This window comes from Balaenoptera borealis (genome assembly GCF_965194805.1).
Source record: "Balaenoptera borealis genome assembly, chromosome: 10".
NCBI lineage: Eukaryota > Metazoa > Chordata > Mammalia > Artiodactyla > Balaenopteridae > Balaenoptera > Balaenoptera borealis.
Genome location: NC_138874.1, coordinates 66,306,504 through 66,319,093, shown reverse-complemented (window position 1 = coordinate 66,319,093; position 12,590 = coordinate 66,306,504). Strand labels below are relative to the sequence as shown.

Below are 12,590 nucleotides of genomic sequence, written 5' to 3'. Positions count from 1 at the left end.
AAGTGACTTGCCCAAGGTCACACAGAAAATAAGTGACAGACTGAGACTCAAACCCAGATCTTCTTACTTTAAGTCCAGGGATCTTTCAACACACCACAGCTGTATAGGCAGGTGGGATATAGTCTTCCTGACCTCTATCCTAGAATACAAAGTAAATGGGGATTGAGCAGGTAAGTGTGGCCCTTCCATAGTGACAAACAGGAAACCCATAACGGCATTACTCCACTCCATCAACCTGACCACCCTCTCAGCCCTGGTTTAGTCCAGTGTAGACTCCTTGTGGCCACCCTAGGTGGAGGCAATCAGGAAGCCCAATATTAAGCAACAAGGTACTACAGTCCTGAGTTTCTCTGCTTCACACTGACCTTAGGGGGACCAAATCCAATTTCCACTGGCACTCTGCTCTTTAGGAACTGCCTCACTGCCAGTTTGCTGAGCCTAAAAGATGGGATGAAAGGCATACAGTTCCTCTGTCTGCCCAAGATGAACATGAAGTGAGTTCCATAGGGCCTCAACCAAGCTAGTAACGTTCCTCACATGGTTTCTGGAGTCAAGTAAGGTAGTTCATGGGTGCATGGTAATGGCTTGTTGAGAACGCCATCATGCTGTTCCAAGTGGTTTAAATATGCCAGAATCTGGCTGGCCCCCCTCTTGCTTGTTCAGAGCTAGTGAGTGAATTTTCCATTGCCTCTGAACTTTCCAGTGCCAAAAAGTGAGGCAGGGATATCGTAGGTTCACGGAAATGTAGTTTGGGAACTTGAACAGTAGTATTTATTCTATTTCTCAATTATTTTTCCTCAATTTTAACCTTAAACATGAAAATTTAAGCATAATCTAAACACGTTCATCCTCAATATAATAAATCTCATTCCCCTTGTCTTACATTATAATGTAAATAAAAATCATGTTTATACATGGAAAGAATAATTGCAATGAAGTGTGTTGCATACTAAATATTAGAAAGCTTTATTGTAAAGACAAGATGGGAGCAATTTAGAGATCTGTCTTTCTGCCAGACAGTGTGAAAAGATGGGGAACAAATTTAGGTGTCATTGTGTTCTACCCTCTTACTGAGCCTAGTACGGAGTTGGCAATCAATAAATTTTGATGGAACGGACTCAGGAATACATGAACAGAACTTCAAGGTAAACACTCCCTTAATATCCCAGTTAACAACAAGAGCTAACAAACATTTACACAGAGCTTTCAAAAAGCACTTTCACCTCTAATTACCTCCATTGATTTAAAAAACAAAAAAACAAAAAACGGTGTGGTTTATTTATTACCACGTAATGGATAAATAAACTGGACTAAGGACTACCCAAATGGCTTGCCCCAAATTACACCCTTGGTAAGCAGCAGAGGAAGAAGTTAAACCCACGTTGTCTTATTTTAATTGTTACTATCAAAGCCAGAAATGAATAGGCATCTCAAACTTTTTTGAGATGTAAAATCTTTACCTGCACAAATTATACAGCCACATACAAAGATAGTCCCTGGGGGACCTCAAGGACTTTCTCCTTAGTGTTCTAAGACTGAAAACCTGAACCTAAAGTTTCTGATCAATGAATCAATTTCAACAAGAAGAAAGGGGACAAATTGCAGGCTTTTGTGTTCTTTCCTTAGCACCATTAACGTGTATGAAGATACAGAATGTCTGCTATCAGATTCACCAATGGCACAGAAAGTTAATGAGGATAAAATCGTCTTTCACGTGGATCATCAGAGTGTCTCAGTGAGTAGAATCTAACAGGTTGAAATGTGATGGTGATAGTGCCAATTCTTAATACCTGGATCTAAACATTAGTTGTAAAAATGATGGATAAAGGTGTAAATATCTTAGAGGATTCAGTCAATTGTTGACGCTTCAGCAAATCCACAATGTGACATGATGTTGAAAAAATTAATAGTCTTGTTCAGGCTTCAGAGGCTACAATAGACCTTTGACTAAACAAAGACCCTGAAAGGAGCTACATACCGAACTGCTGGACTACATGCAGGTCAGCAGAAACGGTGCTAACAAGTCTTGGGAACCAACAGATAAGGACGGGAGTAAGTCATGAAGCTTCCTGGGCCTTGGGAATCTGGCCAAATCCTGGGGATCAGTGAACATTCTGAGACTTACTACTAGAGACCAGAGCATTTATGATAATAGCCAGAGCTGCATATTTGCACGTAAGCTGATGATTATCAGCTTGCGGCTTGGCATTAAAAGCAGGACTCCTTCGGGCTGCACTCTGAAGTCTCATCCATGGAGTGGATACACCGCCCGGGACCTTCCAACTGGGACTCCAGATTGCTGTTCAAGGGACTTCACAGCGTTGCTTGGATCTGGATGTAGGTGCTTCCCCAATTTGGTGATTGTAAATACATTTATTTCTTACAATTTTGCTTATCTCTCTGCTATAACTAACCTAATAAGCTTTCTTATTTAATTAAGTGTTGAGTGGTTATTTTGCCAACAAATCCTCCGAACTTGAAACTGAAAGTAAGTCTTTCGGCAAAACACATGGCTAAGAAGTAATCAAAGGTAATTCAAGCCAAACTTGGAGCAGTCTTCTACTATGCCAGCGTGCTGACTGAAGGAGTCAACTTACACATCATCTCACAAGCCAGGTATGGATCACACGCTGGCAACAACTGAAATCTAAAATGCTGCCCTAACATGAAGATGCACTTTAAACAATTAGAACTCTCCAAAAATGTGATTGTGTTTTGGATCAGAGAGGATTTCAAGTCTCACCACCATGACATGCTCTGGAATCTTAGACAAACACGGCGGCCTTACTTTAATTCTCTCATTCATTAAAACCATCAGGTAGCAATACTGATCTAGAGGGACCGCTCTGAGAACTCACTGAAGGAATGCCTCTTCACTCTTCCAGTACAGGCACACTACTAATCCTCCCTTCCTTCCTAGAGTTGCTGTGAGTGTCCTAGCACTGGTCTTTGATTAGGAGGTGATACTACTCTCCAGAAGTTGAAGCGAGAGTTACATTTCTAGGTATGATTCTTGATTAGAAGATACTCAGAGTTCTGTATCCCTTCAGAGTCAACGACTACTGTCACACATTTGATCCATGAGCTTGTCATTCATTGACTGTAAAACACCAGTTTGGACCAGTTGGACTGCCCTTCCCCCAATCCCTCAACAAAGTAATCACAAGTACATTTCCTCTGTAACTATGTGAGTCAAAGCATCCTTTTAAAGAGGGAAGATTTCAACAATTAGTCATTTGGTTTGATTCCCAGTAATTTCGGGGTCAGGCCAAGAAATCAGTGTTTCCCCAGAGGACTCCAAGACCCAGTTCTTGGTGCATAAGGGATTAGAATGAACTGACTAAATTGAAGGAATCTACTTCTCCCTCTGGAGCCATACAATTAGAGATTCCATTTACACATCACCAACCATGACTGTGATTTTTCTTCACATTCCTTTCCTGGTTTAGTGGTTTACTTAGTCAGAAAGGCCAGTATTCAATCCACTTCTTTTACGTGGGCTATCCCACCTTGGGTTAGCCATTTAAATTCTGCTATCTTTAGTGTGTTCATCTGTACACTTCCTGAAGAATAACTGAATGTAAGTTTGTAAAGTTGCTATTTAAGTGAGGTGGATAATCAGTATGGTTCGATCCCTTCTACTTTGAAGGTAGCAATCTAACTTTTGTGATTCCATCTCTTTCTGTCTAGTACACAATTCCATTAGTTTGATTTGCCTGACATAACCCAGTTCACAGCTCTGTGAGCCACTGCCATGGCTGTCACCAATCCACTGATCCGGGGAAAGCCTCTTGAAGAAGCTCCTTTCTACCTGACTCCCTCCTCAAGCTTCACTAAGTCAGGTGCTGGGTTCAAGCTGGGTTGAAGTTAGCATCAAGGAGAGATGTCATATACCCTGGGAATCTAACTAGCAGACAGCACCCGCATGCTTGATAAACAAGCATCAGATGCCTCTTATAAATTCATTCACCCCCCCTCCAGGCTAGGGCCAGATTTGAAGAGGGCCTTTAGCTGTGAAATTCTATTATCAATCCCATTTCCAGTCCGGAGAGACGGTCAGTCCCCCAGGAGTGGGAAATAGCTGTTGTCAAGAATGAGATTGCTCCCTGAGACTCATTGTGCTGAGCACACAGTGACTTATACTTAGAGTCACCATTTATCAACATCAGGTGCATATCACATAGGAAAATACAGGTGGCTAGCCAATTGGAGAGAATATTCCAAACCCAATGATGATTGAACCCAAAACAAAACGATAGCCGTAACAGTGCCCAACAGAAGAAAGACAGCATGGGCTGGGTTCTCTCTCCACTCACAAAATCTCTCAAAAACTTGATTGCACCTCACTCATTCTCACTCCGACGTTCACCCCAGGGGGAAAAAAAAAACACCTAAGTAACAGACATTATTAGTGATTTCAGAAGAAAAGTAATTATGAAACATGATTAATTATAGGCTAAATGCAAGCCCCTTTTCCAGATATAAGGCAAAGAGAAATGCAAACTACTTCTTGACTTGCATTATACATTTTGGACAACTTAGCTGTTATGTTGAGTGTGTAAATCTCACCTCAGATCTTACCAAATATATTTTACAGTCTATTTGGAATTGCTTCAAAATTACAAAATCCAGACACGGGCTATTTATTTCCTGTCTTCTAGTCTTCCTACAGAAATCTGTAGCTGAGATTCATCAGATGTGGCATTGTTGCATACATATCACTCAGAAGAAAAGACAAAGGTAAGAATCTGGGACAGACCTCAAACCTGCTTTGGCTTTTAACTTGCTACAGACAGGGTGGAAAAATCACCCAGACCAAAGCAGCAAAGAAACCTAGCCTGGCTGATTTAGAGAGAGAAAAACTAGATGCAACAAAAACCTGGCTTGAGTGAGGAAATGGATTCTTGGAATTTCTGGAGTAAAGCCTGATTGCACTGCTCTTGAAATTAATAAGAATAATGGTTCCTGTGACAATAGCTACAAGTACCCCTTCTCTGTTTCCCATGTGTCAGGTACAAACCCTTGACACATGTAATTTCTTTTTAATCTGCCCAACAACCCTCAGGAAAGCTGGTATTATTTTGTTCAATTTATAGACGAGAAAATGTAAGCTCAGATGATAAAACTTTCTCAAATTCATACAAGTAGTAAGGGGCAAAGATGAGATTTGAAATTCAGTCAGTTTCGATAAGGGCTGCCATATTTGGTTGAACAGCTTGTGTCGGTTAGGTGAGTGGTGGCTAACATTCATTCTACACTCCACTCACCATGCTATGAGGGCCTGTGTCCACTGAGAGGAAGGGACACTTTTTACACTGCAAAGATGACCAACAGCCATGGAGCCCAAAGCCAATTTTTCCATCCCTGCACCGTGAATGAAACTAGAGATCTGAGTTTAGCTACTTGTGCCTTGACAATACTTTGTCAACACTGACTGAGACTTGTTCAAGAATGCTCGATGGAGCAGATGCTATATATATGTTACAGGTTATTGTTACGGTATTGTCCACAATAGTGATTAGAGAATTAAGCACTTTTTTCCCCCAAACCTAAGGAACACTTTAGTCATCCTAAGAAATCTGTTTTTTAAAATCAAAGACCCATTCCCAGTTATTTTAGCAACTGCAATAATAACATAGTGTCTAGATGACTATACACTTACTTTTTTCTTAATGCTATATATCTTTTCCATCTAACATTTCCCTAATATCGATTTCCATTGTATCTGTTTTTTAAAGTTATTCTTTTGTGGAACAAAGGTGGAAGCAAGCATAAATAGCCAAATAATGATGAAATCAGTGAATAAAACCCCAAGGAACATAATAACTCAATTTAAAACTGTATCATTCATAACACCCTCCCTAAATTCCATTGCTTTTAAGACCTACCCTTGGCAAGGTATCGTATCCTGATCTGGGATCCTTGATTCCTCGAGTTGCTGATATGCTGGTCCCACGATTCCGCCCAACCTACTTCGGGGTGAGGGGGGTGTCCTTCTGAAGGCATTCCTATGGAGCATACCACTCCTTTGCCCTGGGCTGCAGCAAGAGGAGAGAGTCCTGCTGGTGGAAAGAAAACCAACAAACAAATTGATCATAGCAATAACCTCACAGGTGGCTGCTGAAACTTTTCAAGCACTGCATTTCCACCCTAGATCCTCAAAGTTCTAGGTCAGGCTCCATCCATGCCTGTAGGATATCTGTTAGGAGGGATCGAAAGTTGCTGAATCCATTTTATCTTTGGAGGGACTGAGAAGAAAAGAAGTTCCATTTCCTGTGTTTCTGGCTTTCCAGTCTGGAGCACAATGGACTAAAATAACACCAGCTTTCCAGCCAAAGAGGTGCGCTTGAGGAATTCTCCAGTTCCTGATTCCCATCCTCCCTCATTATCCAAGCTACAAAAGTGCCTCTAATAGAAATAAAAATGGCCTTGTTATTAAACACTGCCAAGAACTAAACCCAAGAAGCCTTAAGGGCTTTATGGGGAAAATTTCACCTGTGTTAGTGGTAGAATAAACAAACCTTATTTTAACTGCCTTTCTCTCCTTAATATATATGTTACTTTTGCAGTTCACTGTCTCAAATTTTTGTAAATCCTGAGAACCTAAATTATTTTTCTTTTGAGTTTGCTTCAACTTTTTTTTTTATTGAATGAAAGATTCTTTAAATTCTATAGTGCTTTACAATTTTCAAAAGAAGTTTCACACACGATTTTATATAATCCCATAATAAACCTTTGAGTTTGATTTTAATAAACATCTGATCATATATTTCGCTTGACTCATACATCCAAATACCCAAATCACCATGCCAGATGCCATCAAAGGGCAAGGCATAAATGGGATATACCTCAGGTAAGATCCCTACATAGATCACGTTAGACAAAGAACTAGACTCTTTACAGAAATCAATTACTAATTTGATGCATTACTTATTCCATATCCATTCCTCTCTCCACCCCACCGAATTTACCCTACTACCATGTGAACTCTTCCTGTGCAGACATTCCATGAGATGCCAATAAGGGAACTTAGAATTTTTGTGTTGTTACTCATTTAGCTCTGAAAATAGCAATAAAACCACACACAGAAACAGCAAAAACATTTTCAAAATTTCAATAAAGTTCTAAAGGATCCAGTCCCCCAAATGAATTTTACCCATATTACTACATTATTTGGAGTTCTGTAAGTTTTCCCCCCACAAACATTACTGTTATTGCCACTTAATAAATACAAAACTTCTCAAATATTATTTAAGGTCAGAATTTGAGAACCTGACAAATGAGTGCTAGTAGCCACCTTCCTGGTTTGGGCAAGGCGAAATGATCACACTTTATAACTTCATATTCGTCAAGCCCAACATTAACTTCCTGAGTTTGTGCAAACACCAGATCATACCTGGCAACGTTATTACAACTTCATCATAATATTTCTGGGTTGAGTGTATTGAGTCCTAACATGCCTAACAACAAGGGACCTCTAGTTAGGTCTCTAAGCCAACGAGTTTAAGGAGCTCTATAATAACTAATTTGTTTCCCTCCCTTCCAGCTTCTATCTGTACCATCCAGTGGCAATTGTGGAGTCCACAGGGTACTCAGGCTTGGATGCTAGAATTAGCTGCATCAGGTCTGTATGATACTGGGGAAAGTACTTGTATATCAGTCAGAGTCCTGGGGGAAAATAGATAGCACTCTATATTGGGTCATTTGGGAAGATTTTGCTATTTACTAAAGTGTGTTCACTGTTTGTTTAAGAAAAAAAAATACAGGATACTTCTGTACATAATGGCTGGTAACAACGGGAAACTGTTACCATCCTTGTAACTGAAAGGACAAGGGGAAGGAGCAGTTACCTGATTGAAGAGAGAAAGGGCTTGTAAGAAGAGGACCTCCTGGCTAGTGCCAGGAAGAGGGCTGTAGCTGAGGCAACCAGGCAGGGAGGGAGGGGGCAGAAGTGCTAGGACCTCACTGGCCTCTGCCCTTCCATGCTTGCCTGTGCATCGCAAGAAACCAACAGAAGCCCAAAGGCAAGTGAGCCTGCTGCCCTCTTAGTGCACAAGGCAAGGCAGAAAAAGGTAAAGCCTAGAGATGGGTGGAAGTGATGCAAATAAAGGTATTAGCACTTGTTTAGGTATTTTCATAGTATTGCTATGGGGATTAAAGAGATAAAGTATGTAGAGTGCTTAGCAGGGAGTCTGGCACTTAGTAGCTGCTCAACAAAGTAAATTCCCTTGATTCCTCTGCCCAAACTGACAAATCAAAGGCTCATACTAATCACTGAAAACCCTGGACTTATTTCACCTTAAAAAACCTACACATGTGCTGTGCTGTCTATAAATGAGTTATATTGCCAAAATATAATGTAATAAGTATAACATGACATAATAGATTTCTTCTTTAAAAAGAAAGAGGGTTCTTTTTTTTTTTTTTTTTGGACTAAATACAAGAAATAATGACTTTGAATTAACAGCTTTGTTTCATAAATGAGTTATCCCAATGAGTCATATTTGCAGTGCACAAAAGAAATGAATTATTCATAGCTAGCCAAAATGTCACAACAAAAAAGTCTACCAGTATGAGCTAGTGACCCATCTTAAAAAACAGTTCTATACCTATTGATCAATCAAGTATTCAAGCGTTCTAACCCAGTGGCATTCAGGAAGTTACACAGCAGTTTGCAGGATGTATAAATCAATCAGTGACTAGGTTATCAATCACGAAAACGTTTAAGTCTACTGCATGTTTTACAAAACAAAAGCTATGATATATTGAACTATAATTTACAAAGTTCTAAAAGCACTTTATAAATCAACCCTTGCCTATCTGTCATTGAACCAAATAAAAAAGAAGGTCTCTTAGAGACTTCCTTATTTGATCTGTGAGTGATTCCTAGAAACCATAGTAGAAACCAAGCTTAGGAGGAGGTATATCAACAGACAAAAGTAGGGGTAGGGTATTTGCAGGTCAAATACATTAGAAGTTATAATTGCTTAATCATATCAACTTTAAAACATGTACGACATAATATAGTACTTAATATTATACTTAATTATTTTACTTGACTGAATGGAATACCACTTTAACGTGTATTACAATCAATCAGCAGAGGAAAATGCTCTTTTGGAAAAAAAACATCTTCTAAAAGGCCAATAATTTTGTACTTAATTCCCTAATTGAAGAACGTCCACTAGGTCCAGTTAACTGAAGTAATCTTTTCACAGGGAAATATTTGTAAATGCCCCAATTGATATAAACCAAAAATTGTAGTTAATAACTAAAGCAATTATCCAGTAGCCAAACATATTTCATCCTGTGTTGAAAATATTTAAACCTTTTTTTCTTTTTTTAACTTAGCAAACCCTTGGTACCTCAGTCTCTACCCATGTAGATTAAGAATAAAAATCACCATCAAGTACTAATGATTAGTATCAAGAGTGACGTGAAAACCTCATAGTAAATGTGGCCAGCATCAAGAAAATCTTTTTTAGCGACTCCCTGAAAGGTGAGGGAGAAGTTAGTTTCCTTGAATAATGCATACTTCTCTCATGGTGGTTTTCAAAATATTGCCTACATATATGAAAACCAAGGGTCAACAACATTTATCTTCCATTGCTGGGAACAACTGTTATTTTTTACCTTTTCCATTTAATCTCTTCATAATTAAGAATTTTTTAAATACTGTACCTCTTACTAAAAAAAGGAAGCTTACATCTTTGGACAACTTCCACAAAGACTGACGACATATCAATACTTTTGGATGCACATAAACATAATGTCTGTTCTAGCAAGTCTCAAATGTTGGCACTTTAGAACAAAACTTTCAATTTTTGGAGTTCCAGATTCCTTATGTATAAACACAGCATGTGACTAGAAGATGCTGAAGAATTTGCTCAGCCTCAGAATGCTGTAAAATTTATAACTTTTATAAGATAACTTTATTTTTGGCTTTCTCCCCCAAAGAGCCAAGTTTTACAGTCAGCTTGTTAAAAAAAAAAAAGTCCCACTCCATTGATAATGGAAGATCTAATAAACCAAAGAAGAAGATTTGCCAGGCTTCTTCCCCCTGGAAAGTTTTCTTTGTGTGAGAACCATGTTGGAAGACCTGGAGCATGTCCTATCAGCTGCCTAGGGAAGAATTAGTCATTAAATTTGCAGACAGTGATAAGGCAGGCTAGGAAAAATCATGTTTTTAATAGTTTTTCAGATTGCAATTGTTTCATTCACTGGTCTGTGTCTGCAGACTTGATGGGTGTTGTTAATAGTTCCTTTAGGCTTCCTCTAGGGGCATTGCTGCCTGCTGGTATCTTTGCTTTGCCTGCTAGGAGCTGCTTGAGCATCCACTGCATGGGGAACTACAGGAGAAGCAAGAACGATCATCTCTCCTGAATAATGTTGTCGTTCCTCGGCATGTGTAGTCCAGTGTTATACATTGTGTCAACGCACCCATTCCCACCATGATTAGCTACCTGTACCTGTGGTGTTTGACAGATTGGCTTCCTCTGTTGGGAGAAGGGACCTCTGGGAATGACTGGGGGCCGGCAAAACTTGACTCCATCATTTTCTCCAATGCAGTCACGGGATGCCTTTCCGCCTTTGAATACTGTGGGAAATCACATGCACAGAGTTGAGCTGGAGGAGAAGTTATGAGAACAGGGCCTCTGATACTACAGCTGGGTATCAAAAAGTTACTGGAACTTACCAGTAACTTTTCCACTGGGCACCTGATCAGGAGAATGACAAAAACATCATTTTCATCCCATTTCTCACACACTGAATATGCTCTCCCCTCTTGCCCCCAAAACTCTTTGTGATTAGATAAGGTCCATTCGACAGGGTTCTTCACGTTAGAATCTTAAGTCTATCTATCTTTTCATTTCAGTCTTCACCCATGGCACACTATGCCTGAGAGCCAAAATCACATATTTTTTTTATTGGAGTATAGTTGATATACAATATTATATAAATTAATACAAGGAATTTTTAATTCAATGTACATTTTACCAAAAAAATTAATTAGTAGATGGACTACTAACAATAGGAATTCAATAAATGCTAATTGAGTGAACTTTACAACAGTCTCAGATTTATGGAAGGCTTTGATTTAGAGTATCTGCCCACTACTCTCCACTGTTTCTCTCTTTCAGCCTGATACCAGGTAATTACCATGTCTAATAAGAGAAGTATGTGAACAATTTACTCTTTATAGTTATTAACCCTTGGTTTCACCTTTGACTATGAGATATCACAAGGCACAGGGGCCTAAAGAAAACCATATAGCTATGACATATTGAGAAAAACTTTGCTCCCAGGGAAATATCACATGGCATCTCAATCAGGCAGCAGTTGTCAAGTTTAACACTCCCTGGACACTTGGCACTTGAACAAGCAACAAGGATTATCAAGTTTCTTTTCTAGAAACTCCAATGAAAACTATGCTGAGAAATGACATTTTTTTGAAGGCTAATAACCAAATTAGAGAGATTTTGAAATCCAGATATTCACATGTAATATATGAACAAGAATTTCACAGAAAAACAAAGATAGATATGCAGAATACATACAAAAGAGTATATAACTGAACTCATTGTAGAGATGAAAATCAGAATAGAGAACGTTAAATTTCAGGAGTACTTAGTAAAGGCAAAGATTCAAGGAAAATAGAGTTGGTGCTAATTTGTTGGGGGTACACATTGGCAATGTGTTGCAAAATATTAAATATAGGTACTCTTTGATGCAGAGTACTACTTCTAAGGATTTCCATCATTAATTGTAAAAATTGAAAATGATATAATCAGCAAAGTATGTCAGTGGTACGATTTTTAATAACAGAAAACAAACACAAAAGAGAAGCAACTAGAAACAATAGAAATGGCCACAAATGAATATTATACAGCCATTGAAAAGAATAAAATCAAAGTATGAAAAGTATGAATATGAATCCACGTGTGCAAATAAGGAAAATGCAGTAAACAGATGTATATATAAGTGTATGTATGTGTGTATATACAAACATATTTAGCTTTGTGTGTGTATATATGTATAGATTTTGTATGTACATATACATATATGTTTCTGTGTGTGTGTGCATACAACCACATGGGATGCAGATGGGAAACAAAAGTAAACTATTAACTAGGTGTTATCCTTGGGAAAAAGTATATTGGTGGGTATGGGCTATGGAGACTAGGGAAATTGTCAAGGTTATGTAACTTTAAGTTCAAAATCTCTAACTAAATGTTTTCTTTTTAAGTACTTCCAAAACAAACCACATAATGTTAGTAATGACCACATCTTGAATCAGAATATGAATTCTACAAAATGGACTTAACAGAAGCTATTTAGACTTCTTGCAAAATGGAGTGAGTTGACATGGAACAAAAAGAAGATATGGAGGTAATTTGGAAAAGGTGGTTGTTTTCAACAGCCCCAAGTTACAAAGATCCAAAAAATGATGGAAATACCTTCACATGTACTTCTTTGTTGACTAATTAAGTTGTTTATCATAAATCATCCATGGAAAAAGTGAATTGAATCAACATGTTATTGAAATGTAAACAACATCCTGAATTTCTATTTCTAGACTTCCAGGTTCT

At 38.5% G+C, this 12,590-nt stretch overlaps 1 protein-coding gene across 10 annotated transcripts in view; it reads right to left on the bottom strand.

The window, feature by feature from the left end:
• The window catches only part of NRG3 (neuregulin 3), a 1,093,570-nt gene that overhangs the window by 2,059 nt on the left and 1,078,921 nt on the right, over positions 1-12,590 (bottom strand). For 2 of the 10 annotated variants that reach the window (XM_082406739.1, XM_082406744.1), the window contains 3 exons: positions 10,470-10,597; positions 5,889-6,062; positions 68-139 (listed from right to left, as the gene is read on the bottom strand). In XM_082406739.1, coding sequence (XP_082262865.1) covers positions 68-139; positions 5,889-6,062; positions 10,470-10,597 — 374 coding nt within the window. Of the gene's footprint in view, positions 1-67; positions 140-5,888; positions 6,063-10,463; positions 10,598-12,590 lie in introns of all 10 variants that reach the window. The other 8 variants (XM_082406741.1, XM_082406743.1, XM_082406746.1 and 5 more) reach the window with 5 other exon arrangements.